At 54.7% G+C, this 26,495-nt stretch overlaps 3 protein-coding genes across 5 annotated transcripts; 2 read left to right on the forward strand and 1 right to left on the reverse strand.

Annotated features, from left to right (window-relative positions):
* Positions 1-200: 200 nt before the first annotated feature.
* B2M (beta-2-microglobulin) lies at positions 201-2,842 on the reverse strand. Its single transcript, XM_050309779.1, has 4 exons — positions 2,723-2,842; positions 2,299-2,577; positions 1,832-1,867; positions 201-633 (listed from the first exon to the last, which is right to left on the reverse strand). Exons 1-3 carry the CDS (start codon positions 2,787-2,789, stop codon positions 1,854-1,856), a joined length of 360 nt encoding a protein of 119 aa, XP_050165736.1. The 5' UTR covers positions 2,790-2,842; the 3' UTR covers positions 201-633; positions 1,832-1,853.
* Positions 2,843-5,152: 2,310 nt separating this feature from the next.
* PATL2 (PAT1 homolog 2) lies at positions 5,153-10,826 on the forward strand. Of its 3 annotated transcripts, none has more exons than XM_050309583.1 (19): positions 5,153-5,177; positions 5,642-5,741; positions 5,871-6,184; positions 6,308-6,376; positions 6,487-6,552; positions 6,919-7,086; positions 7,202-7,291; positions 7,472-7,626; positions 7,718-7,801; positions 7,884-8,022; positions 8,131-8,251; positions 8,327-8,424; positions 8,752-8,796; positions 8,953-9,089; positions 9,327-9,486; positions 9,758-9,898; positions 9,979-10,076; positions 10,154-10,303; positions 10,512-10,826. In XM_050309583.1, the coding sequence occupies exons 1-19, from the start codon at positions 5,154-5,156 to the stop codon at positions 10,549-10,551; spliced, it is 2,199 nt and encodes a 732-aa protein (XP_050165540.1). In that variant the 5' UTR covers position 5,153; the 3' UTR covers positions 10,552-10,826. The 3 variants fall into 3 exon arrangements, with proteins under 3 accessions (XP_050165540.1, XP_050165541.1, XP_050165542.1); XM_050309584.1 differs by having other exon boundaries at positions 7,205-7,291; XM_050309585.1 differs by lacking the exon at positions 5,153-5,177 and adding an exon at positions 5,488-5,562.
* Positions 10,827-13,784: 2,958 nt separating this feature from the next.
* On the forward strand, positions 13,785-26,477 carry SNX1 (sorting nexin 1). The gene is made up of 15 exons (XM_050309413.1): positions 13,785-13,925; positions 17,403-17,505; positions 18,349-18,482; positions 19,006-19,072; positions 20,152-20,195; positions 21,129-21,270; positions 21,750-21,828; positions 22,081-22,156; positions 22,843-22,956; positions 23,090-23,183; positions 24,108-24,313; positions 24,970-25,113; positions 25,471-25,551; positions 25,852-25,923; positions 26,051-26,477. Exons 1-15 carry the CDS (start codon positions 13,794-13,796, stop codon positions 26,099-26,101), a joined length of 1,539 nt encoding a protein of 512 aa, XP_050165370.1. The 5' UTR covers positions 13,785-13,793; the 3' UTR covers positions 26,102-26,477.
* Positions 26,478-26,495: the final 18 nt, after the last annotated feature.

A 26,495-nucleotide genomic window follows, 5' to 3' on the forward strand; every position in this document is an offset into this window, starting at 1 on the left:
CGGTTTTACAGCTTTACACCCCACACCCCAAGATGCATGATCTGGAGTTCTCCCCCTTGAAGTGGGCACCATTCCCTGCCCCTCACTCTGTGTCCCACCCCACATCCCCAAGGTTTCTTTATCCCTTTTTTAAATCTTATGCCTTCCCTTCAGAGTCACGCAAGAGCCGCCAACCAGGCAGATACCACATCAACCAGAAAAATCTTTAATTCTTTTTTTAATGATGGAAAAGTGTTTCTTACACATTCTCAGTAGGATAAAAAAGCACAACTGAGCATCAGTGCCACCAGGCTCCAGATTCACTTACAACCCAGCAGACGCTGGAGACCTTGAAATCAGCTCAGGTTGTCCAATGACTCTGAAAAAACATTTAAATAGCTATGATTTTATTAAGGTAAAAATCCTGTACAATTTGGAGCACTTTAGAGCTAAAATTGTTTTTAAGCAGTAATGTAGGCATTTTTAGCTGCATGCTCAAAAAGCTTCCAGAGCCCCCTTGCTGCTTCGTGCAAAAGATATCTTGACAAGCATGATTAAAGAATTCCTTGAAGCAAGATAATCACTCTTGTGGTTAAGATGACGACTGGACACAAGCTTGAGAAGAGTTTGATTTGCGAGAAGAATTTTTCAGACCTGCACAGAGAGAGAAGATGGACATAAATTGCTCTGGTCACAGCTTCAACCGTAATTATTTTAGGAGTCAAAAATGGTTTCCTCAAGAGCACTCTGACTGCAGCATCTCAGCTGAAGGCACAGACCCACCTTCCAGTGAGATAAAACTCCTGCAGAAACTGCTTTTCTGTCCCTTCCTTGGTGGGGTTCAGAGTTCAACAAGTCAAGAGGATCCTTGTTCTCCACCCCAGGCAGTGTATCCTGCTCTCAACTCCTCCACCCCAGTAAATCCTTGTCCCCAGACTCCAGTGAAGCTACCCATGTCCCACCTCCAGCCAAGGTTGGCATCCCTCACCATCAGTGACCTCCAGGCCGATGTCCCACCAACCAAAGCCACAGTGTCTCGTGGACACAACACATTCCATACCCTGCCCTGGGGCCAGGTTCCCATTCCTGCTGCCCAAAAGAGAGTGACAAACCAGAGGAGTAGCCATACACAACTTTGTAGAGCTCTACAAGAGTAGGGGCATTTCAAGTGAGGTCCTGGCAAGGCTTATCCTGGGAACAGTTAATCATTATCCAGCCTCTACCACAGCACTTATCTAAGTCATTTCAACCAGCGCATTACATCAGCTGGGCCACTTATCTTCAGTTTTCTTCTGATCAAGAGTTAAATTGGAATTTCCCTGTTGTTAACCCCATATCAGTTACAAGAATACAGTTTGAGAACATGGAGCCCTCAAAAGCTGAGACACTGGTAATTAAACCCAAAACTGCTTCTGGTTTGTGCTTCACAAATCCCACATCGTGCTGCCTGCCTGCCACAGGGTTAACTAGCCTGCCTCTCCCAAAGCACAGGACATCCAGGCACAGCAACTACCTCCTCCCCAGAGAGGAAACAGCACTGTGGGGCCTGAAGAAGCATTAGGGGACCTGTGACAACTCTCTGGTACTTGGCAGACACAGTAAAGACATGGAAGGTTTTCTCCAAAGGTCTCCTTTCTTTAGATTCCTGTAGGCAAGGGATGGCTGAGAACAGGACAAAACAGTTAGTAGAAGGAGTGTGGGGAGAGTCCCATGTCCCAAATTAGCAGTAACATGATCTGCTTTTGGGGGTGGTTGCTTCTGTTCCTCAACTCTGCAAGTGATACACTCTCCCCTGTATGGAAATGGGTCCACGTTCTCTTACCAGCACAGAAATAGCATCACCATAACTCACCATAGATTACCCCAGACACAGCTCAGAAGTCCGGTTCTGTAGGGAAGAAAGGTGGAGCGTTAGGCTTTGGGACAAACAGCATCCCCTCCCCAGTACCCACAAGCCCACCCCTACTGGGTGTAACCATAGAGCTGCCCAGTCCCCACCGCTCTGTCCTTTATATTCTGAAGGTAAAGCCAATATCACTGTGTGGCTCATCTCCTTCTAGGTGAGTTCACTGATACTAGACAACACAGCACCACCAAACCCTTATGGACAACAGTGAGGCATGTCCGCCCTGAATCCTTCATGGATGTGTATAACAGCCTTTACAGCTGAAACCAAGTTAACTTTCCATCTCTAACACAAGACCTTCAAAACCCACTCTGCTATAACACTCTGCTTCCCAGGAAGAGGAAGAGAGACACCGTGGAGATAAACGAACGAGCCCCAGCACACAAATGGAAGCCACAGGAAGCAGAGCGTACCCCATCGGTAGATCATCGGCTCCGGCACGCTGGAATGCGCCACCCTGCAAGCGAAGGTGTCATCCTTGGTAGGGGTGAAGGGCACATAGACCAGGCGCTGGAACTGCCAATGCTCGTTGAAGGACAAGTCCCCGTATCTGACGTTGGTCATGGGCTCGCCGTTCTTCAGGAGCTCCACCTCGATCTTTGGTGGGTGAAAGCCGGTGACGAAGCAGTGGAGAGTGTTCTCCTGTCCCTCCACGGCGTGTGTACGGGCATAGACTTCGACCTTAGGCGGCTCTGGAGAGGGAGGCGAGGGCGGTGTGAGAAGCGGGGCTGCGCTGGGCATCACGTCGATGCACCCACCCACCCCGGCACCGCGACCCCCCAGCCTCTCACCCTCCCTGCCCCCTGCAGGACCCTTCACGCCGCCCCCGGCACTCACGATCGGCGGCGTGCCCCAGACCGAGCAGCGCCAGCAGCACCAGGAACCCCAGCACGCTCCCCTCCATAGCGGAGTCTCCCGGCGGCACCGACTGTCCCGCACCGCTCGCGCGCCGCCTTTTATAGCCTCGGAAAACCGCGGCCAATCGGAGCTCGAAGCGTCCGTTACGTCACCAGTCTCCGGGCAAAGCGGGAAAGCCGAGGTTGTGAGAGCCGTCTGCGCGCCTGCGCATGGCGGGCAGAGGGGTATGTGCCCTTTCACTTTCGTTTCCGCGCTGGGGCGGGGCGGGGGGTCTGGGGGGCGCCGGCCACGGGCCGGGGGGGCACTGGCACCTGACTTGTACCTGCTACAGTGTGTCCACAAGCACAGGTCAGCGATAATCCCTTGTACTGGGTACTGCTGAGGTCACACCTTGAGTCCTGGGGTGAGTTCTGGGCCTCTCATGACAAGAAGGACATTGAGGGGCTGGAGCGTGTCCAGAGGAGGGAACAGAGCTGGGGAAGAGTTCTGGAGCACCACGAGTGAGGGAGCTGGGGGGGCTTAGCCTGAAGAGGAGGCTCAGGGAGACCGAGGGTGGAGCCAGGGCAGGGGTTCAGGCTCTGCTCCCACGGAACAAGACAGGACAAGAGGAAATAGCCTCAAGTTGCACGAGGGGAGGTTTAAGTTGAATATGACTGAAAACTTCTTCCCTGAATGGGCTGTCCAGCCCTGGCAGAGGCTGCCCAGGGCAGGGGTGGAGTCCCCGTCCCTGGAAATATTTCAAAGTCGTGTGGATGTGGCACCTGGGGACATGGGTTTAGTGGTGGTTTGGCAGTGCTGGGGGCATGGTTGGACTCGATGGTCTTAGATGGCTTTTCCAACCTAAATGGGGGTAAACCCCACCTCCTGCAGAAGATTTTGCATCCAGGGATCATATGCCAACAGCCTACACAGGCACAGCTCATCCACCTTCCTTTCCGAACCTCTCTTGAGGCCTGTGTGGAATGTCTCAGTCCAGTGGCTCTGGGATTAGGGATTTACTGTTGTTCGATGCAGCACAGACTCCCTGACATCAAGCATGAGAACCCCAAGGCCAAAGAATCAGGTTCTCTGGCGCCTTGGCTGGGAATGTTGCTGAGCAGTCTGGTAACACTGCTTGGAAAGGGGAAAAAAGGGAAAAGAAAGGAAAGTCATTACCAGTGGGTAGGAAACAGCAGTATTATAGGTGTCCTCTAACACTGGGCCCTTTAAGACTTGCTTTCTTAATATATCCTATTAAAACCTAAATTAAACAAATAAAGCACATATGGAGAACATCCCAAAGGCAGCAGGTAAATCAGGAGAGGACAAGCAAAGGAAAATCCTGAAAACACTTGTTATCAATACCCACTGGCCCAGACCCTGTGGGGTTTACTGGCTGCTCGGTGAGCGGTGCAGCGGCTACGCAGCTGAAAACACTCAGTGTTTTCACCGAGATAAGCAGAGCAGCTGTGGCAAGAACCTTATCAGAGATCTCGGGGCTCCAGGCTGAGATCTCTAAGGGCCATGTTGGTGGCAGAGCTGCCATCGAGGTCACCACCCCAGTCCATCCTGACCCACAGGCAAGCCTGACCCTGCTCAGGTGGGCAATCCCCTTAGCTCAGAGAGGACTGATCACACAAAGAGCTGATGGCAGGATGTGGATCCTTTCCCTGCCTTTTGGGATGTGAATCCCTGGCAATGACTCCACCGCAACCAGTGACATTCGTCAGACTTTCCCTGTAAAGAGAAGCTGAACCACAACTCTTTTCCACATGATGTTTTTAAAAAGCTGCATTGATTTGGTCAGAGCAGCCAAATCTTCCTCTTTTGGGGCATTTCTGCTTTTACTGGCAGACAGAATTATTTCCAAGTGGGTAACATAATCGAGGTGCTCCCAGCACCCAGATGTCTGGTGTGTGTGTGGGAAAATGAGGGCACCTCGCTGTGCTTGGCAGGACACAAAGATTCACAGTGTTAGCATTGACCCCTGTGCTTTCAAGCCCACATCTGTACATCTCCAGGGTGCTTCCAGCCGGACAGACTGGTTTTCCATAACTCCTCAAAGGGGTATCAGCTCAGAGAACACAATGTCAGGCAGGGAGCAACGGGAACAGTGGAAAAAGCCGGTTTGGGATGTTCTGTGCCCCGAGGGCCGCAAGTGGGGTCAGTAAACTTCACCCTCCTCATCCTCATCCCCTTGGCTTCATCCGCATCCACGCCGGTCGCGGGGGCATGCGCAGGGCTCGGCTGGGGGCCGCCATGCTGTACGGCAGCGCAGGTGGGGGGCTCAACTGGGCGCCGCCATGCTGTACGGCAGGCGCATGTCGGGGCGGGGGCGGCGGCCGGTAAAAGGCGGCGGCGGAGGCAGCGCGGCCCCGTAGAGGGACGCGGGACGAACGGAGGGCGGGTGGGAGGGAAGAGGCACGGAGGGATGGCGGAGGGCGGCGAGCCCGTTGTGAGTGCACGCCCTGCTCTGCTGCTCCCTCCCGCGGCCGCTTCCTCACGCCTCGCCCCATCGGCGGTGCCCGTTCTCCCGGGGCTGGCGCTCCCCGGAGCGGTCGGTGCCGGAGCAGACACTGCTCTGGCGGTACTCGTGCGGTGCTCGTCCCTGCCTTGTGCTCGCCTGCTGTTCGTGCCCTTGTAGCGGGGTGTTCCCTCCGAAGCCCGGTGGTGTCTCAGCGCCAGCCGGGCTGGTGCCGTTCCGTACCGGCATCCTCCTGTCCCGGCGGGCTAAGCCTGCGGGTCCTGCCCTCGCTGGCAGTGCCAGTGACTCCCGTTCTTCCCTTTTCCAGCTGGGAGCCTTTGGGGCTGCCTGGCACCACTAGCGGGGTCGGGAGGAGGTTGGTGACCCCCCCCCACTTTTAGAGCATGTTAGGGTTACCTCTCCCTTAGCGAGGACCCTGCTGCTTCCCATTCCAGATCCTCGAGGACTTCCTACTGGAGGAAGATGTGCCTCTACTGGAGATGGCCGAGGAGGATGAGGAGATCGACCTGTACAACGAGATGACTTTTGAGTTAGGTAAGACCTCAGGGGAGCTCCAGTGAGTGTCGGGGAGATCAGCCAGCTCCCAAAGGGGGAAGCAGGGACCTCCGTGGGCACTGCCGAGGCACTCACACATCCTGCCCTGCTCTGCTTACCCGCTCCAAGACCGAGATTCCACAGAGGACACTCTAAAGCTCCTGTTGCCACAGAAGACGAGCCCTGAGGTGGCTGAAGTGGTGGTAGAGGAGACTGAAGTCAGGGACGAGCTGGGGCCTGGAGCGGCTGAGCAGCCAGAGAAGCTGGGAGAGTCCCCCAAGGAAGGTGGGACAGAGCTGGAGGCGGAGCAGGTTGGCTTTGAGTTGAAGGAAGAGGAGGAGGAGGAGGAGCTGGGAACTGAAGAGCAGGAGCCCTGTGAGGAGCCCAATGACCTGGGAGATCCGGCAGTGATGAGAGCCGTGCAGAGCAAACCCACGCTGGAGGTGACGCGTGAGCGGAGAGGGGGGGGTCCCACTGCTCCCCGCTTCATCCCCACTCCTGTCGGTCCTGCCCCACGTAGGGCACTGGGGAAGGGAGACAGACCTGTAACTCTTCTTTCCTTCCAGAGCCAGGACTCAGCAGTGCTGGACAGCAGGATTGGTGCTTGCTGGGCAGAGTTTGGCAAGGAGGACATGGTAAAAATGTCCCCTCCCTTCTGGTGACAAGGCTGAGCAGCCCCCACAGTGTCCTCTGCCCCTCTCCTCGTGTCCTCTTGCCCTGTGCCTACCATCTCCCTGTCTTCCAGCTGACAATGGATCCTGGGACGTGGGGCTCCTGCCCTGGCAGTGTCTCACCCCACCATGTGCTGGAGGTGGGTACTCCCAGACAGGCCCTCCTACCCTGGCACAAGTGTTAAAAATGGATTTGGGGTAACTGGGGAAATCACACCTCTAGAGGTGCACAGATGTGTCTTGTGTGCCAAGGCTGTGGATGGAGGTGCCCACTCAAAGCAGAGCCTGGTTTTGAAGGCAAAACTGTTGAGTTTGAGGGGATTTGGACCCCCATGCTGTGTCCCCTTGGGCTCCCAGCTGCTCCACACTACCACAGTGGGAGCCCAGGTGATGCATGGTTCTGTTTGAACAGTGACTGAAGGTTTTAGTGAGCTGCCTGGTGCTGGGGGAACTAAACTGATCCCAGCTGGGCCCCGCTCCCACCTGCTGCTGCCTCGTCCCTGCAGGATAAAGCCATCCTCCAGGTCCTGGAGATGCCCCCACCATCCACCAACATGGCCTTTGACTTCCTTGGCTCCCGTGTGCAGAGGGGCTATGGGGACTCTCCCCGGCTCAAGCACCCTGACTTAAGACTGATGTCTCCCAAGTCCTTCCCCCAACGCTTTCTCCAGCAGGTAATAGGTTGTAGGGGGGTTTTTGCATTCCCTCTTTCTCTGTCCTCCTGTCCCTGGAGGTGTGGCCTGGAGGGCATGCTTGTCCCAGTGACACTTCCCATCTCCTGCCCTTCAGCAGGCACCCCTGATGCCTCCTCGCTCCCTGTGCCCCCCTCGGCCCTTCCCACCAGCTCGCAGGCCCCCTCTGCTCTTCACTTCCAACCAGGTAATGCTGTGGGCTGGGAGCTACCGCTGTGGCCCTGGAGCGGCAAGGGATGGGGACAGTGGCAGGTGTGGTGTGGTGCCAGAGGGTGGCCCCTGTGGGGATGTGAGCCAGAAGCCAGCACAGAGCTGGCTGACCCATCCAGGGCACTCAGACCCTTGATTCCTTCTCTCTCCCTCTCAGACTGCAGGGTACACGTCTCCAGCCCCTTTCCAGCCTGGGTCCCCCACCATGGACAGTCCACTGCAGCCCATGGCCATGCACTTTGGGCCCATGTCCCCCTCCTTGGACCCCGCTCTCTTCTTCAGCCCCTCAGCCAACAGCCATCTGAATCTCAGGTAGCAGGAGTGGAGTGTCCAGGTGGGACCCCACAAAGCAGCTGGAGGGTGTCCCGAGCCCCTCCTGACCACTGTCTGGTCTCCCCTGCAGCATGCCCAGCCACATGACCCAGCTGCACCCTCAGCACCAACGGATCCTGACACAGCAGCAGCAGCAGGGCAGGCAGGCACAGAGGTATGAGGGGTCCCTGGGAAGCTGTGGAGTGCAGGGAGGGCTCTGGGTGGTCACAGCAGGCTGAGGTCTCCTCCTGTACCAGTGTTTCCCCCAAGAAGTCATGGTCTCCTAAAATGGACCCTCACGCTGGGCTGATGACCTCCAAGGAGAAGGACTGGGTCATCAAGGTAGAGATGATCCAGCTGCAGAGTGAGAACATGGATGATGACTACTACTACCAGGTGAGCTCCTGCTCGCAGCACCTGCAGCTTGGTCTCCTCGGGGCTGGGCTTTGGGAGCCAGAGGAACCTTCCAGGGTGTTGGAGGGGACTCCTGGCCTGTTGTTGCAGTGGTACTACCACCGACTGGAGCGCAGGCAGGCAGAGGAGGAGCTGCTCGGTGGGCGCAACAAGCTGGACACCCCCAAGCTGGTCACACCATTCATCCAGAAAGTGGAGACCTATGACTCCGGTGAGGGCTGGGGCGGGTATTGGGGGCTGGGTGAGGGGCTGTGGCCATGGTCTCACTGTGTCCCTCCTCTCACAGTGGTGCGCATCGCTGGCTCACTGGGCCAGGTTGCTGTGTCCACCTGCTACAGCCCTCGCCGGGCCATTGATGCTGTGCACCATGCCCTCGTGGAGGAGGTAGGTGAGGGGAAGCCAGACTGGTTGGTGCCCTGAATTGCCAGGAATGCTGCTTTGAGTTCCCCCTGGACTATAGAACAGCTATAGGAGCTGCCCCGAGTAGTGGGATGGGGCACAAAGTTGGAGGAGGTCCCACTTCAGTATTGGCAGCTTTTCCCTGGCCAAGGGATGGGGTTCTTGGCAGTCTTGGTCCCATGGTCTCATTATGGGATTGCTGTGTCCTGAAGCCACCTCTAATCCCCAGGGAGCAGCTGGCCCAGCACTGGGCCAGCAGTGGCATCTGGGACTGGCTGTAACCCTTGTGCCTTCCTTTCTCCCCTCCCAAAGGCTGCAGGGAGCAACCGGCTGCGGGCACTGCACAGGATTGAGAAGGTGAGCAAGTAATGATTCAGGGCAGAGTGGGGTGGTCCAGGTGCTCCATTTTCATCCAGGGATCTCCCAATGGGACATCTAGCTGGATAGGGGCCTGGATAACCAGATGGTAGAAGATGCTCCAAGGTTCCTCCTTGCTGTGTGCTATTTCTCCAGCTCTTCCTGCAGCTGCTGGAAGTGGAAGAGGCACGGCGGAAGATGTCCCTGGCCCTGGGGGTGGAGCAGGAGCAGCAGAGCCAAGAAGTGGAGAGTCTCTACCATGCCTTGAAAATCAGGGCTTGCAGCAGTGACGAGTGAGTCTGTGCTGAGAGGAGTGGGCAGCACAGCTTGGTCCTTGTGGATCTGAGATGGCCATGGGTGAGCAGGTCTAGGTGGCAGGGAGTATTGGATTCTGCCTGCTGTGTCACCGTGGCCTATGCTGACCCTGCCTGTGAGCCTCACCCTTCGCTGGAGCTGATGCTCATCCTTTTGGATGGGCAGAGATGCCCTAGGTCCTTCGGGATCTGTGCCAATGGAGCCTTCATCCCCAGGGAGGCAGAGGATGAATTCCTGCAACTGCTGTGTGTGCGGAAGGGCAAGAAGCTTGTGGCCCGGCTGCTGCCCCATCTGACCCGGGAGCAAGGGGAGAAGATCCTGCTGACCATCACCCACCACCTGCCCTTCCTCATGAAGAAGGACGTGCTGGATGAGGCGAGCACCTCCAGCTGGGGCAGGGATGGCCCAGGCTGCCTCCTTCCCCCTCTGCTCTCACTGGGGGGCACTCTGGGCAATGGGGGGTCCTGTCTTGTGGGGTTGATATGAGACAGGAGCCTCTTCCCTTCAGGGAGGAGAAGAAAGGTCTCCAAGAGGGGTTAAAGCAGTCCTGGTGGCAGTGTCCATCCCCACCAGCTGTTGGGATGGGGCTGTGGCTGTGATGGGTCGAAGGGTCTCAGATTCCTGCTTTCTGCTCTGCCCTGTCCAGTCTCTCCCCCTGCTCTACAGCCCACTGAATGAGGTGGTAGGCGGGATCACCTTCAGCAAACTCATCGAGGTCCTGCAGGAGCTGACCCGGCCTCTGCCTGAGTGCCCTGAGCTCCCCCTTGCCATGGCCTTGAAGAACCAGGTATGTGGCCCTGAGCCTTGTGGTGTCCCTGGGGTGCCACCACTGCTGGCTGTGATCTTCCTTCTGGTGCTCCCCTGCAGTTTGGGATCTCCTTGCTCTACTCCTTGCTGAGCCATGGGGAGAGGCTGCTGTCATCGGATGCGCCGCTGGAGCCACAGAGTGGGGACTTTGAGGCGTGGTGAGGGGCTGTGTGAGCTGTGGGGTGGGGGATCTGCCAGCCCATGGGGTGCTCACCCTCCGTGCTGATGCCCCCAGGACAGACACGGTGTACCTGGTGGCCCGGGAGCTGTCGCAGGTGCCCAAGGCCTCACTGGTGGAGCCTCTTTTCTTGCCCAGCAACCTTCTCTCGCTCTTCTGCCGCTACCTGGACAAGCAGACTGTCCACCACCTGGAAGCCAAGATGGAGTGAGTACTGCCTGGAATGGCTCCCTGCTGCTACCTGAGGATCCTCTTGGAGAGGAGGAGCGGGACAGCACTGGGCCCTCACTGTTTCTGTCCCCCTTTGGACTTAACTCCAGACCTCCCCAGGGCTGACCTGATCCTTGTTCCTTTGCTCCTGCTTCTCTGGGGTGGGTCAACAACCTGATGCTCCAACCTCATCCTTCCCCTGCAGGTGCTCCCCACTGCCATCGGAGGCTGCCATGTTATGCTGAGCCCCAGGAGTTGGGAAGGGGATCTGGGGCCAGTGGTGCTGGGAACGGGCAGGGCCCAATGCCACGGGTTTTGAGTTTGGAAGCAAACACTTACCCTGGTGCAGGGCACTCTGGGTGATGTAGGCACTGGCAGGGCCAGCTCTGGAGGGCTGATCCTGCCCTGCCCCTGTGCCTGGGAGCACAGGGAGGGTGTAACTTATTTTGGCTTTGTACTCGGCAGCGGTGTTGAGTCTGGGGTCTGCACAGGGGTGCTGGGAGCACCTGGGGAGGTGGAATTTGTGTATAGCACTTAATATAAAATAAAAACGTGATTAATCAGCTTCTCTGGCTCCTGTGGGCAGCTTCTGCTGGATCCTGTGGGCATTCCTGGGAATGGAGACCCCAGTCTGGGATGATGGAGATCTGGTAAAGGGGAAGGAAGAGCATAGAGGAGGATGCTCAGAGTATGCAGAAGGAGGATAAAAGGGATGGAGGAGAAGGGAGTGCTTGAAGAGGGGATCAGAGGACCCACGTGGCTGGGGACAGAGGGGGGTTGAATGCCCAAGGTGTGGAATGGGCTGGGAGAGAAGGGATGTGGTGGGGAAGATGAGTCAGAGCTTGTCCTGAGAGGGAAGAAAAGATCCGTGCAGGTACCTGGGAGCACATGAAAAGGATATGGGGGAATCTTAAACATACATGGATGGGTCATAAAACACCTCTTGTCTCCAATGACCTCCCAAAGACTTTTGTCCTAAGCCTTGCAATCAGGGCCACAGTAAAATACCTTGAAGCATCTTTCTGAGCAATTTTGACTACCCCCAAGCTGATTCTTACTCCTGCATCTAGGGCTGAGCAGGTGCAATGTCTGCTCCCCCTGTAGGAATTTTTGTGGCTCCTACCTGGCTTTATGCTGGGATTTCCCCCAGTCTTATGGGACCTCTGAGACTGGGCTACCTCCAGTCCAGGTCTAAACCTGACACACAAAGCCTGGTGGGTATTCAGAAGAGGTTTGCAGCAGAAAATTGTCTCATCCTCAGCCTGCCCAAGCTCCAACCCAGGCAGGTGAAACTATCACTTTGAATAGGCGTCTTTCAGGGACCAGATGAGGAATTTGCAGAAAATAAGGATGTGAGGGGTTGGGTGGGATTTACCTCCACTGCTTATCAAGAGAGCTTGGTTTCCTCTGTTTCAGAGTGCAAGGTCGAGCTGGAAGGATCTCAAGATCCTTTCGGCAGCTGTGTTTGTCATCCCGCTGCCTCTCCTGCTCATCTTAAAGGATGTATATGTTCCTCATACTTCATCCTTGGGAAGTTTCTTGGGACAGCTGTATTTCATCCCTAGCCATCCACTTCAAGAGAGTGACACTGGCAGGTTGTCCTCATTCCAAACCCTCTGAGACAATCCAGGAGGATGCCTGCATGGGGTCCCACCTGACAGCCAAAGGATTGGCCTTGCTGTTACAAATCCCAGAGGGAATTTCAGACAGGAGGGAATGAGCAGCTGCTCCGTGATAGGAGGAATTGGGGAGGATACCAGAGAGTCCTTCAGATGAGGATAAGCTGTGTTATGTTTTTCTGTTTGCTTCTTGCCTGGCAGCCAGCCTAGATAAAGGATGGGAGTGGGACATGGCTGCAGCCACATACTAGACCAAGTTTCTGCAGTGTGAAGGGATGGAGGTCTGCTGGATTTTGCTGCTTCATTGCAGGAAACAGCTGAGGGAACAGAAGGAAAATCCATCTCTTTTTGTTACACTCCCCCACAACCGAGGGGCTCGCAGCACCCAGCAGCTCTCTCATGCTTCCTACCTGGAGACAGAGACCCTCTCCCTGGGGCAGCACTCAGGAATTAATCCAGCCGAGGGGCATCCAGCAGGTCGGGGACCCCCATGTGTTTCACCTGCATCCAGACCTCCTTTAACCCACAGCTGGTGGAAGTCCAGGGCATTTCACCTGGCTCTGCCTCACTTGTTGCCCTGCCTGGCTCCTCCTGGCACTGTCCTGAGAGGATTGTGGCCTGAGGGAGTGGTGGTGATTCAGCACCATGAGAGGGCTGTCACTGTCACAGGGATATGGGGCTTGTCCTGGAATGTCTGGGATTCATCCCAAGACACCTCTGGAGGCTGGGGCTCATCCTGGGACCTCTTGGGGCTTATAGGGTTTATGCTGAAATGTCTTGGTTGGTGTATGGGGTTCATTCTGAGATGCCTTGGGAAATACAGGACAGCCTGGGGCATCTCCAGGGTATGTGGCTCATCCTGGGATGTTTTGAGGGAGGATGGGGTTAATCCTGAGATGTCTTGGAGGTTGTATGTGGCTCATCCTAGAATGCCTGGGGGAATGTAGAACTCAGCCTGGCACATCTCCAGGGTATGTGGCTCATCCTGGGATGTTTTGGGGGAGTATGGCTTGATCCTGGGATGTCTAGGAGATACAGGGCTCATCTTGGCATGTCTTGGGGAATATAGGACTCAGCGTGGGACATCTTTGGGGTTATAGGGCTCATCTTGGGATGTCTTGGAGATTGTATGGGGTTAATCCTGGTTTGTCTTGAGGGGTATGGAGCTCATCCTGGGATGTTTTGGGCGCTACGGTTCTTGTTATGGGATGTCTGAGGCAGGTGAGAGGCTCATCCTAGGACATCTTTGGGGTTATAGGACTCATTCTGGTATGTCTTGGAGGTCATATAGGTCTCATCCTGAGATGTCTTGCTGAGGGTATAGGGCTCAGTCTGGGACATCTTCAGAGTATGAGGCTTATCATGGGATGTTTTTGGTGGTATAGGGCTTATCCTGAGATGTCTTGGTGTCTTGAGGGATATGGGACTCATCCTGAGATGTCCGGTGGGGGAGTATGGGTCTCATCCTGGAACATCTTCAGGGTCTGGGGCTCATTTTGGGATGTTTTGGGGAGGCACAGGCTCCTCCTGGGCTGTTTTGGGAGGGGCAGGGGCTCAGCCAGTGCTGTTTTGGGGCCTGAGGCGCTGAGGGCATACGGAGCCCCGGGCTCACCCACTTTCACCCGGGGGAGGGGGGGGACACGATGCTTCCCCAATCAACTCAATGGTACGGCCCAGCACTCCGTTCCCATGGTGACTACGCCACGCCCTCCAGCGGCGCCGAGAGGCGGCGCTCATTGGCCGCTCGTACCGGGGGTGGGCGGGGCGGACGAGGGTGGTGCCCAATCCAAAGTGGGTCCTCCGCCTTGGCCCCGCCCCCGCGGGTTAAGGCGCGGCGGGCGCTTCCGGCGCGGGCGGAAGCGGCGGCGATGGCGTCGGGTGGTGGCCGCGGGTCCCGCTCGCCCTCCCCGTCCGAGCGCCGCCCGCCACCCTTCCCCGAGCCTCGCGGGCCCGGCGCCCCCGACAGCGACTCCGAGGGCGAGGACATCTTCACCGGCAGCGTAAGTGCGGCAGCGCCCGCCGAGGGGCCGGGCCCTCTGTCTGTGGGCTGCGGTGGGGCTTGGTGAACGCAGGGGAAAACGCCCCAGAGCCCCCCGAGATAAAGGGGTGTGTTGGCTCTGGGCGTGTGTCCCTGTAGGGAGCCTAGCACCCCCTCCTCGTGGGGGCGGGTGGAGGTCGGGGGTGGCTCTCGTGGGTGTGGGGTTCAGAAAGGGCTCGTTCTGGGCTGCATCTCATCTCCCCGGGGTTGTGACCTGTCTAGTCCTGCAGAACTGGTGTCCAAGGCCAAGCTGGACAGGGTTTGGAGCAACCTGGTCTAGTGGGAGGTGTCCCTGCCCATGGCAGGGGGTGGAACAAGATGGGCTTTAGGGCCCCTTCAAACCCAAACCATCCCACAGTGGCAGCTGCAGCTTGGCCTCTTTGCTGTGCAGCTGGTGAGGCTTCACGGTGGGGGAAAGCTCGCCTTCCTCCAGCATCATCAGCTCTGGTCCCCTCGACATCCAGAGGGGGCTGGTGTGGCTGGTGTAGTTGCTCGCTGCTCTCAGTTGGGTATTGAGGGGTGAACCCCCAGAGCAGTGGGGGTAAGGTGACAGGAGGCATCCAGTGTCTCCTGCCCAGGGGGAGGGGGCTCACCAGTGCCCTGCTGGGCTGCAGGAGGATCTTGGAGGGTTTGGTGGTATTGGTTCAGCAAACCAGTTGCTGCATTGCTGTACGAATTCCACGCTGAAAGTGGAGGGTTGAAGGGTTTCAGTACCTTTCCTTTTTTCTAACAATCTCCTGTGCAGGAATTCCAGGTTGCTGAAGGCTTTTGCCATTAACTCTTTCCAACTCTGTCCCGTGTTTGCTTCAGGCAGTGACCAGCAGGCAGGAGGGGAGTTAAAACACTGCCTCAGTTTGCCTTCCCAAACTGAATCCCTCCTCAGCCAGCTGCTGGCTTGCATTGGCCTTGGGATCAGCATCTTCATGGAGCAAAGACATCTGCTAGAGAAGCTCTTCCAGCAGACTGGAGGCTGGAATGCTATGGGGTAGATTCCCTGAGCTCCAGGAGCCTCTGCCCGCCTTTCCCAGCCTTTTTCCAGCCTGTCTGATCCAGCCAGCAGTGCAGGAGGGATGGGTGTCTGTCACAGGAGTCTCTCCAGAACATTTTGCAGTTTCCCAGCCCAGGGAGGCCTGGAGCAGAGCATGGTTGTGACCACGTGAATCCACTGGGAACGGTCTGGCCAAGCTTATCCTGCCACTGGCACAAATCCGGAGCTGCCTCTGCTCTGCTTCTGGTGGAGCTCCTGCCCGGTGTCCTTGAGCTGTGCTTGTGTTGCTAGTGGCTTGGGAGAAGGGAACGAGGCAGATCTGGGGGGATATGGAGAGACTGTGACCTTGTGAGGAAGAAACTCTGGCACTACTCCAGGCAAAACAGCACCTGGGTTGTGTGTTTGCAAAACAACCCGGGGAAGTGCAACTCTGAATCAGGCAAGAGGAAAATGCTGGTACTTGTGGCAGGTACCAGGTCCTGGAGATGACCTGAAGCTTCTCAGGACCTGTCTTTGGTAAAGAACTGGAGGTTGTAAGAGGTGGCTTGTTGTGGCCCACCAAAAGGGATGAATGCCATTTAATTTCACAGGAATTCCTGTGCTGGAAGAGGAGGCTGGGGAGCTGCAGCAGCTTTTCAGGTGCTCAGCGGTGTTGTTGAAGCCACTGTCATAACTAATACTTGGCTCTTCTGTGCAACCTGGTGGCTTTGCTTGTCTCTCTGCCCTCGAATGTTAGGAAAACACTTTCTGGGAAGCAGGGGAGGCAGATCCACCCAACTGCCGGTGTTCGTGTGGCTCTGCAGCATTTGGACATCGTGCAGTAGCCGGCAAAGAAGGGTTTGGGTCAGACCCAAATATAATTAAAGCTGGACCTCACCTGAATCCCAGAATACACTGAGCTGGAAGGGACCCACAAGGATCATCCAGTCCAACCCTTAGTCCTGCACAGGACCGTCCCCAAGAGTCATACCATATGCCTGAGAGCATTGTCCAAATGCTTCTTGAGCTCTGTCAGCCACTTGAGCTCTGTGACCACTGCCCTGGGGAGCCTGTTCCAGCACCCAACCACCCTCTGAGGGAAGAACTTTTTTCTAATATCCAGCCTAAACCTCCCCTGACACAACTTCAGGCCACTCCCTGGGGTCCTGTTACTGGGAAGAGATCAGTGCCTGCCCCTCCTATTCCCCTCATGAAGAAGTTTTCGACTGAGATTGGATCTCTGTATGACCATATCCTTCTGTAGGGATGCCCCCAAGGGCCAACTCTTCCCAAAAAAGTGTCAGAGGGGCACAGGGGAACCTCTGCCTGCATACGTGGTGTTGGGTGGTGCTGAATCCGGCCCTGGGACAGCTGGTGTCATGTCGTGGGCTGAGCTGAACAAGGCCACAGCTCCTCTGTAGCAGCAGATGGAGAAGTAGGAACAGGGTGTGGTGCTTTCATGTCTGAGGAACTAAATTTAAGGCAAACTTGGAAGCAGTTCTGGTAGAAAACCACCTTGTCCTTGCAGAGTGGGATTTCTCTACCAGCTTGAAGAGCTCCTGCAGTGGAGGATCTGTATGAACCCTGCCACTCACAGGACACGGGTGGTACCAGCCCTCTTGTTGGCTTGGGCACCCTGGGTGGGTCTGGGTGGGATGTTTAGCATGGGGGTCTCTGCTCCCTGCTGTCCATCGTTAACGAACGTAGCTCATGCCTTGAACTGCTGCAATCCAAGCTGGGAGCTGTCCCTCGTCAACAAAACATGCTCAAACACAGCAGGGCTCTCCATCAAATGGGTGTTTTGAAGGCTATTTCTTTTATTACCCAATGACATGAGCCCACCTCAAAGAGGAACTGCCTCAGCCCCGATTTGATCTGTCAGGAGCAGCAGAATCTGATGGCGTTTCCTTGCTGGAGAGAGTGCCAAGGAGCCTGTTGGTCTGGAGTCGCTGCTATTAGAGCTCCATTTACTGCCTGTCAAAGACCCGTTCTGTTCTCTGCCAGGACCTACAGAATAGCATTGCTGTCCCATTCTTCTTGGAATATCTGTCTGCCTGTAAAATGAGGGATGACTGAGGGATGATTTGGGATGCTGGCCTCCGTAACAGGAATGCAGGAGCAGCTCTGCTTTCTACTGGAGTGGACTGGTTGGCATACAAGCTCTCAGGTGGGCTCTCTCCTAGTCCCCAAGGCTGCTCCCCGCAGCCAGGATGGTCTTTCCCAGTGGACCCGTTTGCTTATGGGCTGGCACATCCCAGTGACCTGCGAGCTGCTCCTGTTCTGCTGAAAGTCAGGGTGGAAACTGGCTGTGGAGTTTGGTGTGACACTTGGTGTCCTTAACAGTGGCAGAGATGCTGACACTGAAGGTGGCTGGAAGGGCAGCAGAGTGGGGTGATGAGGAAGTGACATGTTTGCTCCTCCATCCCTCAGCATAAATGATCTCATGTCTGTCTGCTTTTAATCCTCTCACAGAGCAATCCCCCGGACCCAAAAAGGGAATCTCTCCTCCCTGTGAGCAACCCCTCCAAAGAGAATGGGGTTCATGTGGAGCAGGACGATCAGGACCTATTTGCAGGTGAGTCTGTGTCTGCTGGGTGTTTACTGGGCCACTTAGAGCTCCAGGCATTTGGTCTTGAATATTGCAGGACTATCACAAGTGCTCATCTCAAACTTCTATTCTAGCCTGTGTTGTGTTTGGGAAGGTTGGAGAAGCCTCTTCCAGGTGTCCAGGACAATCATGCCACAGGAATAACTGTTTAGGAGTTGAAGGGGATTAAAAATTGGTTTACTTTAGTTTTGTTACCTTAAACCTTTGGTGGTGAGTGTCTCCTCAGAGTTAAAAGACTTTCATTCTCCACTTTTTCCTACATCTATGTCAGTGGAGGAAGCGTCTCCAGGAGAGACGTTACTGTTCCTTAGGAACAAGAAACGCAACACCCCTCAGCAGGTGAAAATGAGGAGGCTTAGAGCTTCCCCAGCCCTGGCATGGTGGGACAACTGTGGCAGAGAGTCAGTTTTGGAGACCTCTGCTAAGAGGTGGAGGTTTTTACATCCTCTGGATGGAGAAGAGGCCTGGGAAAGCACCTTCCTCCCAGACTGGCCTGCCTGCCAGGTAAAATCCAGCTTTAGCTGTTCCAGTGTGTGCAGCTCCTCTAGCACATAGCAAGGAGATGATGCCTGACTCCTTCTGGAATAAGAAGTTCATTGGATTAACATAAGGTTCCCCAGCAGGAGTGATCAAATGCTCTTACTGCTCTAAGTCATGCTTTTCCCAGTGCTTACGGGTGTCCTCCCTATGGACTTTTTTTGCTAATTAAGACTATTGTTACTCCCAAGATCCCGTGAAGCAGAGAATATTGCAATTGCCTTTCCAGAAACCCCAAGGAGAGAGGCTGACCTTGCAAACTTTTCTTGACAGATGCTACTGTGGAACTGTCCCTCGACAGCACGCAGAACAACCAGAAGAAGGAGGTGGACAAAGCATCCAACCCTCCCCCTTCGATAGACGTAGCTGCAAGTTCTTCTAGAAACCCTTCAAAGAGCTATGAGGAGGTGAGATCTGCTCTTCCAACCTGTCCTGCTGGTTCCAGACTGTCCTTGGCAGGAACCTGTCCATTTATGCAGTTGTAAACATGGATCTGAAATGATGTAATTACTGTAATTGCCATATTGAATGCCCTGACTTGTATCTCAGGCCATTAGTCTGGGACTGATATCACTGGAGTGGGGCTTAGGTCAGACTGGTGGCAATCCTGCTCGTGTAGAAGTGCAGCCTGCTTCCAAAGCTGGAATAGCAAGTGGTGGATCTAGTCCTGGGGGTCTGAGCTGTGACTCAGAGCTCTGCAAAGTTTCACGTTGGGGCTGAGCAGTTTGTTCATCAATCTGGGCAGATAGCAGTGTAGGAAAGACAAATTCAGTTTGGGTTCCTTGGAATGTGTATCCTGGACATGAGTGAGGATCTGGGAAGTTTTATAAAATGCCCAGGCCGGGTGACAAGCTCACCGTAGTGGTTTGGGGCGGGTTGAGCCCTGGCTTCCTAGTTTTAACTTGCTGTCTATGTGCTTGTTCCAAACAGCTGGAGGAAGAGGAGCAGGAGGACAAATTTGAGCTGACTGTAGGAGTGAGTGACCCGGAGAAAGTTGGTGAGTTACTGTCCTGTCCTGCACAGTGAACGTGGTTAGAGGAGCCAGGCTTGGCCATGGGACCCACTGCAGCTCCAGCCTCCATGCTGTAGCTCCAGCTGTCTCCAACAACAGACTTGATCCTGGAGGAACTTTTCCAAGACTTCCTCCAACATCTCAAAGAAATGATGCTGCAAACAGCAAAATGCCTGGTGTAAAAACAAGCAAGGCAGAGGCAGCCTCTGGAAAGCCAGAGAGCCAAGATTAAGGTTTTTGGGATGCTTGGGGCCTGGAAATGTGACATGCCTTGTGTGAAGCTGGCACAGGGGAGACAAAACTCCCTTAACCTGAAGCTAAGTGTATTATTCCATGCTCTGGCACCTTTACTAGTAGCTGTGCTTGCCAGGGAAGCAGCTCTGTCTTCAAACTGAGAAGTAAGACGGTTTCTGTCTATTGAAAGTGGGGGTCGGAGAGCCTTGTGCAGCTATGTGGAAATTCCTGGGATGCAGAGAACCCAAGGGAACACCTGATGCCAGCCAGAGGAGCAGCCTCACGAGTGGCAGATTGTTCCTGCTCCGAGGCTTGTGATCTCTGGAGCTGGGAGGTGCAAATCAGAGGTAGATTTAGGGGCAGTACCGGAGCTCTGAGGATGCCCTTTGGTTGAACTACTAGGTAAACAAGGGGATTTCTGTGCTAGCTGGAGCAAACTGCCTGTGGTGTTCCAGGATCCAGCCCCATCCAACCTGCCTCTCATCCCATGAATAGACTCTTCATATGGCCCACAGCCCTGAATTGTTGGGTGCTGAGCAAAAGTGTGGAGTCGACCCACACACTGCCGGCACAAGCAGAACCCAGTTGTGAGAGCGGCTCCATGGGAAGTGTGAGGAGGGATGAGCAGGCAGGCTGGGGAGGTGGCTGCTGGGCAGGGGTCTAGGGCCATGCAACAGCATGCTGCCTGTGGTTCTGAGTGAAATCCAGGGCTCTTTTAGACCCAAAATTGGGAACGCCCAGGCAGGGAAAGACCAGGAGCCATGTGCTTGTGTTCAGGGCATAGTGGAAAGTGGTGATGTGAATCCAACATCTCGCTCTGTTTTCCATAGGGGATGGCATGAATGCCTACGTAGCCTACAAAGTATCAACACAGGTATGTCTAACCCCTCTATGTCTAATTCTTCGTTATTTTTCCATACTTAAAGGCATCTGGACTGTCTGTCCTTAGCCAAGCCAGCAGTGACCTAAATAAACAGAGACCTGAATGCTTTGTTCCGTGGATTTGGGAGTTATAATCCACAAAGGATGAGCCTAGCTGTGGAATAGGGTTGGAATCTACTTGAAATAAGACTGGCTTAATTTTCCCAGCCAATTCCCTCTTTGCAGCCCTGGCTGATAGGGATTCTCTGAATTCAAGGGAGCAGCAGGAATGATATCCAGACACCAGGGCTGTTGCTGAAGGTTCAGTGCCAAGGATCTGATTAAGCTGACCTGAGCTCAGCACTTACTGCAGAGCTGCTGCTGTAGCTGGTTTCATGTAAGGACCTGTTCCCCTCAATTTCCAAGAGAAATGGAGCCTCCTGCAGCTGCTGGAGTGCTTTGTAGTGCTCCTCTTGGCTCTGGAAAGTTGTTCCAGCTGCCTGTACCACGACTGCTGGACTCCAGGCAACCTGTGGACTGAAGAGGGGACTAGAATACTTGTTATCCTTAATCCTGCTCTGCAAACACAGCCTGAAGCACTGGTGGCCCCTGTAGTATTTAGGTGACCTGCAGGGGGTCCCTGTTCCTGTGTGGAGCAGGGATGATGGGATTAGGCAGCAGTCAGGGCTTACCAAGCAGCCTATGGCCACAGTACCAGCTGCTCAGTTATTTAGTACCTTTAATGCTACTACTCTCTCCAAGGAGAACAGTTGGGAGGAAAATCAGGGAAAACCTGGGCCAAAACTTGCTCTGTTCCCTCCTGGCCTCTTGCAGAGCTCATACTGTCCCACCTCATCCCAGAGGTGACAGGTAGAACTGGCAAGGCCATGCGCGATGACTGAGATTCCCTGGGGATGTCTGACCCAAATCTCATCTCTCCCCCCAGACCAGCATGCCGATGTTCAGGAACAAGCAGTTCTCAGTGAAAAGGAGGTTCAGTGACTTTCTGGGTCTCTATGAGAAGCTGTCAGAGAAACATGCCCAGAACGGGTTCATTGTCCCTCCGCCGCCTGAGAAGAGCCTCATAGGTGAGTGGTGGAGGTGCAGAGCACAAGCACTGGGCCTTCACAGCTCTTATAGGTCCTTCTGGTGGTGAGCTCTGTGCCTGAGGACAGACCTGCAGTGGTCTCAGAGCTGATAGAAGCTGCAGAGTAGCCAGGGAAAATAATCTGGGTTCTATGGCACAAACAAAGCTCTGGTTCCTTACTTGGAACTCTGGGCTGAAAGTCTTGATGGAGTTCACAGATGCTTCCACACCTGTTTGGTGTAGAGTAAAACCTCTGTGATGTCACTGAATTGCTGTTTCACTTGAGTTCAGACCATTGCTTTACCTCTTTTCTGTGTCAGAACTCTTTGAGTTTAAATTTTCAAGTAGCTCTTGCTGATCCAAGGTCTAATTCCTGTTGTAAGATTCCTCCATAGTCACCTCGATAGTCTGTCATAAACCACTTTACCTTGTGTGTGGAGTTTAGAGCAGCTCATTAATCACATCTTCCTTCTGTACCAGGCATGACCAAAGTGAAAGTTGGGAAAGAAGATTCCTCCTCTGCAGAGTTCCTAGAAAAACGTCGGGCTGCTCTCGAGAGGTACAACCTCAATAGCTGTCCCTGACCAAAGGGAGGGACCTCTGAGAGGTCTGGTCTTGCCTGGTGGCATCACCAAAGTCCATGGGGAGGTAGGAAAATTGGTGGGTGAATTAGAACAGTTGTTGGCGTTGATTTCCTGCTTTCCAGCTGCTGTTCCAAAGTAAATACCAAGCATATCACAGCTCACTCTGATGGCTCATAGCCAGGTTTGCTGCTGCCAAAGTAACTCCTTCTGTGTGTTCCTCCCAACAGGTACCTCCGGAGAGTGGTCAACCATCCAACCATGCTGCAGGACCCGGACGTCAGGGAGTTCTTGGAAAAGGAGGAGGTCAGTAGTGTGGAATAAAGTAGCTCCAAGTTTTTTGTAAGTGCTGAAGGAAATGGTAGCTGAGCAGTTAAGGAGGCAGGATGTTGCAAAACTCCCCTGTTAGAGTGGGAATGGGAACTGGGATGGTGGGTTGACAGCAGGTACCCACCAAAGCTGCTCTATCATCCCATCAGCTGGACACAGGGAGAAAATATAATGAAAGGCTTATGGGTCAAGATAAGGGCAGGGAGAGATTCAGTCAGCACTGATTTTACCTCAGGCAAAATGGAATCATGGAATGGCTTGGATTGGAAGAGACCTTAAAACTCATCTCATTCCCACCCCCTGCTGTGGGCAGGGACACCTTCCACTAGACCAGGTTGCCCCAACCCCCATCCAACCTGGCCTTGAACACTTCCAGGGATGGGGCAGCCACTGCTGCTCTGGGCAACCTGTGCCAGGGCCTCACCACCCTCAAGGGTAAGGATTTCTCCCCAGTATCCCATCTAACCCTGCATTCCCCCTTGACCTGTCCCTCCAGACTCTTGTCCCAAGTCCCTCTCCAGCTCTCTTGGAACCCATTTAGGCTCAGGAAGGGACTCTAAGGTCTCTCCGGAGCCTTCTCTTCTCCGGGCTGAACACCCCCAGCTCTTCAGCCTGTCTCCATCTCTTCATATCTCAAAGAAAATTTTTCCATTCCTTTCCAGCTCCCAAGAGCAGTAGGCACCCAGACTCTGAGTGGAGCAGGAATACTGAAGATGTTCAACAAAGCTACAGATGCTGTCAGTAAAATGACCATCAAGATGAATGAATCAGACATAGTAAGCGGTTGGGACACCCTGGGTTGTCCCTGCCCTTGCTCCGGAGCCACATGCCCTTCCCAGCCCCAGCTTTGGGTGTGGGGTGCAGGGAAAGCCCATGTGTGGGAATCAACTGCAGATTTACCCTTTCCAGTGGTTCGAGGAGAAGCTGCAGGAGGTGGAGTGTGAGGACCAGCGGCTGCGGAAGCTGCACGCGGTGGTGGAGACCCTTGTGAACCACCGGAAAGGTGACTGGGTCGGCACCACGCACTCCGGGACTTGGGCTGTGACAGTCACACCCTGGGCAATGCCTGAGGGGGGTCAGCAGTGCTGCGTGTCCCAGGGACATTTCTGAGTCTCTTCGTCATGGGAGACAGAAGTAAAAATGTCACCCCAGTTCTTCTGTCCAGCTCCACAAGCTTGGGATGGTGGTGTGGAAGGGAACCCAGGTCTTACAGGATCACAGAATCCCAGAATAGTCTGGGTTGGAAGGGACCTTAAAGCTCATTTCATTCTATCCCTCTGCCCTGGGCAGGGACACCTTCAACTATCCCAGGTTGCTCCAAGCCCTGTCCAGTCTGGCCATCAACACTTCCAGGGATGGGGCAGCCACAGTTTCTCTGCCCAACCTGGACCAGGGCCTCTCCACACCTCACAGGGAAGAATTTCTTCCCAATATCCCATCTAACCCTGCCCTCTGGCAGTGGGAAGCCATTCCCCCTTGTCCTGTTCTCCAGGCCCCTGTCCAAAGTCCCTCTCCAGCTCTCCTGGAGCCCCTTTAGGCATTGGAAAGGGCTCTAAGGTCTCCCTGGAGCCTTCTCTTCTCCAGGCTGAACAGTCCCAATTCCCTCAGCCTTTCCTCATGGGAATGAAGGCTGCTGTAGCAAACCTGAGCAGAGCTGATCTTATTTACTCCTTCCCAGCCATGCTCTGGCAGGGAGTGGTGATGTTTTCCTTCCTCTGCATGTTTTGTCTGACTCCTGCAAAACTGTTCCTGTCCCCCTGCTTAGCTACTTCCCTTCTCCTTGTGGCTGGAAGCTGCTGGCTCTGACCTAGCCAGTGTTGGCCATTCCAGCTGATGTCTCCTGGGACTCAGCTCCTTGGGCTGAACCCTGGACTGGGGAGCACCCAATGCAACCCAGCCCATCTCCTGACTCTCATCCCTCTTCTAGAGCTGGCATTGAACACAGCCCAGTTTGCCAAGAGTTTGGCCATGCTGGGAAGCTCGGAGGACAACACGGCCCTGTCCCGGGCGCTGTCCCAGCTGGCTGAGGTGGAAGAGAAGATTGAACAGCTGCACCACGAACAGGCCAACAATGACTTCTTCCTCCTGGCTGAGCTCCTGGGGGACTACATCCGCCTGCTCTCGGTTGTGAGGGTAAGCACTGCTCCTGCTCCTTGTACCCAGCTTAGGCTTAGGGATGCCAGGAGGTCTTCCAAACTCAAGCAGAGGGCACACATGGCATGGCTGCTCCAGGAACAGGGAAACTTGTTGGTTGTCCAGGTGAGCATGTAGTTAGGTTGGAAAATTGTTGTAAGCAAGGCTTGGCCATGCTGCTGTTCTACAGGGGGAAGGTGGAGCAAGTTCACAGCTTGTAAGTGGCCTCAGCCCTTCCAGAGGTGAAGGCCGAGGCTGTGAGCTGATGACCTGCGATCTGGGTGGTGCAGATAGACCTGCCAAGAGCCTTAGTCTTCAAGTCTGGTGTTTTGGCGTTGTTGCTGGAGGCTTAAAGAAACAAATCCCAAGAGAACAGCAAGTCTTGCAGGCTGAGCCCTTCCCGCCCCAAACACATCCTGCCTCTGAGCAGGAGTTTCTGGAGGCTACAGAGGCCAGGACACAACCCCCCTTGTCTACCAGTCCATACTGGGATCTGTGGATGCTGGATGCTCCAGAGCAGGACCCAGTCTGTGTTCTGGCTCAGCTTTAGTCCAGCACCTGAGGTATCCCCTTGGCAAGTGTCTCCTTGCCAGCAGAGCCCCTTGGAGCTGCTCAGGCAGCACAGAGCTCAACCTCTGCCCCCTCCTTGGCTCCAGGGAGCCTTTGACCAGCGCATGAAGACCTGGCAGCGGTGGCAGGATGCCCAGACCATGCTGCAGAAGAAGAGGGAGATGGAGGCCAGGCTGCTGTGGGCCAACAAACCTGACAAGCTACAGCAGGCCAAGGAGGAGATCTCGGAGGTAGGGAATGAGGAGCATGGGATCTCTGCTCTGCTTCTGGCCTCCATGCTCTGGCAGGGGACCTTCTGGGCTGGGGAAAGGATCATTGGGGCTGGGGAGGACCTCCTGAGCAGGAGGAACAGGTGTATATGGCCAAGCTGCAACAAGGGATAAGCCAGCCTTGAGTCCTACCGAGCCCTCATGGTCCCATCTCCCGTGACTTCCCTGCTGAGCTTCCTGTGGTGAAGAGGACCGGGAACACTGGGCTCTGCTTCAGCAACACCTCTCACACATCCATTCGTGGCTACAGACACCCTTGGAGATGGGAGCAGGAGTTCCTTCCCCTGCCCCGAAACAGCACACTTCCTCTCTCCGCAGTGGGAGTCCCGTGTGACACAGTATGAAAGGGACTTTGAGCGCATTTCTGCTGTCATCCGCAAGGAAGTGATACGGTTTGAGGTATGTTTGGGGCAGCTCTTGGCCGGGAACGCCAGTCCGGGTCAGCCATGGGGCACCTGGGTATCCAGCAGTATCCATAAATCCAGACACGTGAGCTGGGGCATTGCTGAGGGCTTTTGGCTGAGGGGGCTTCTCCACAGCATATCTGTTCAAAGGAAGGTGGGTGGGCAAAGATCCTCTGTGTCCCAGGCCCTTGTGCCGGTCCTCTTGTGAGGCCTCAGGAAGGACAGGAAAATCTTGGCAGTTCCCCTTTCCAGAGGATTTTGGTGTTTGGTTCAGCCTCGTGCCCGTCTCTTGCAGAAAGAGAAATCCAAGGACTTCAGAAACCACGTCACAAAATACCTTGAGACATTGTTAAACTCTCAGCAACAGGTGAGTGGCCCCTAATGTGGTTTTACCTCCAAGTTCAGGCCCAGGTTGTGAACCCCTCAAGTGTCACCCCCCCGCCACTGCAGGTGCGTCCTCAAGGTTCCTGACTCTCTCTCTCTTGTCCCTGCAGCTGGTGAAGTACTGGGAAGCGTTCCTGCCTGAAGCCAAGGCCATTTCGTAATCAGACCGAGCGAACAAACCTGAATTTTGCCTTTTTTTTTTTTTTTTTTTTTTTAATATATATATACACTATACCTCCTCCTCTTTTCCACGTGAGCGACCCCTCGTTCCACACGCTGGAGCTGGTAGAGGTGTCACCCCCAGACAAGCAGCTTGCGAACCAGTAACTCTTCTAACTGTATATTTTTCATTTAGCAACATATATTTTCTTACTGAAGAAAAACTAGTTTCCTGCTTCCAGACCAGACCCGCAGCCAGGGGGTTATCAAGATCTGGCAAATGTCTATTTTTCAGGCTGGGTTTTAGGGCTCTAATGATTTATCTTACTCCTGCAGTGCCATTAAAATTCTGTAATAAAACTTCTGTATCAGGGCAAACAGGTTCTGAGTGTTGGG

The sequence above is a fragment of the Myiozetetes cayanensis genome, unplaced genomic scaffold (assembly GCF_022539395.1).
Source record: "Myiozetetes cayanensis isolate MyiCay16 unplaced genomic scaffold, myiCay2020 scf14, whole genome shotgun sequence".
In the NCBI taxonomy this organism is placed as follows: Eukaryota; Metazoa; Chordata; class Aves; order Passeriformes; family Tyrannidae; genus Myiozetetes; species Myiozetetes cayanensis.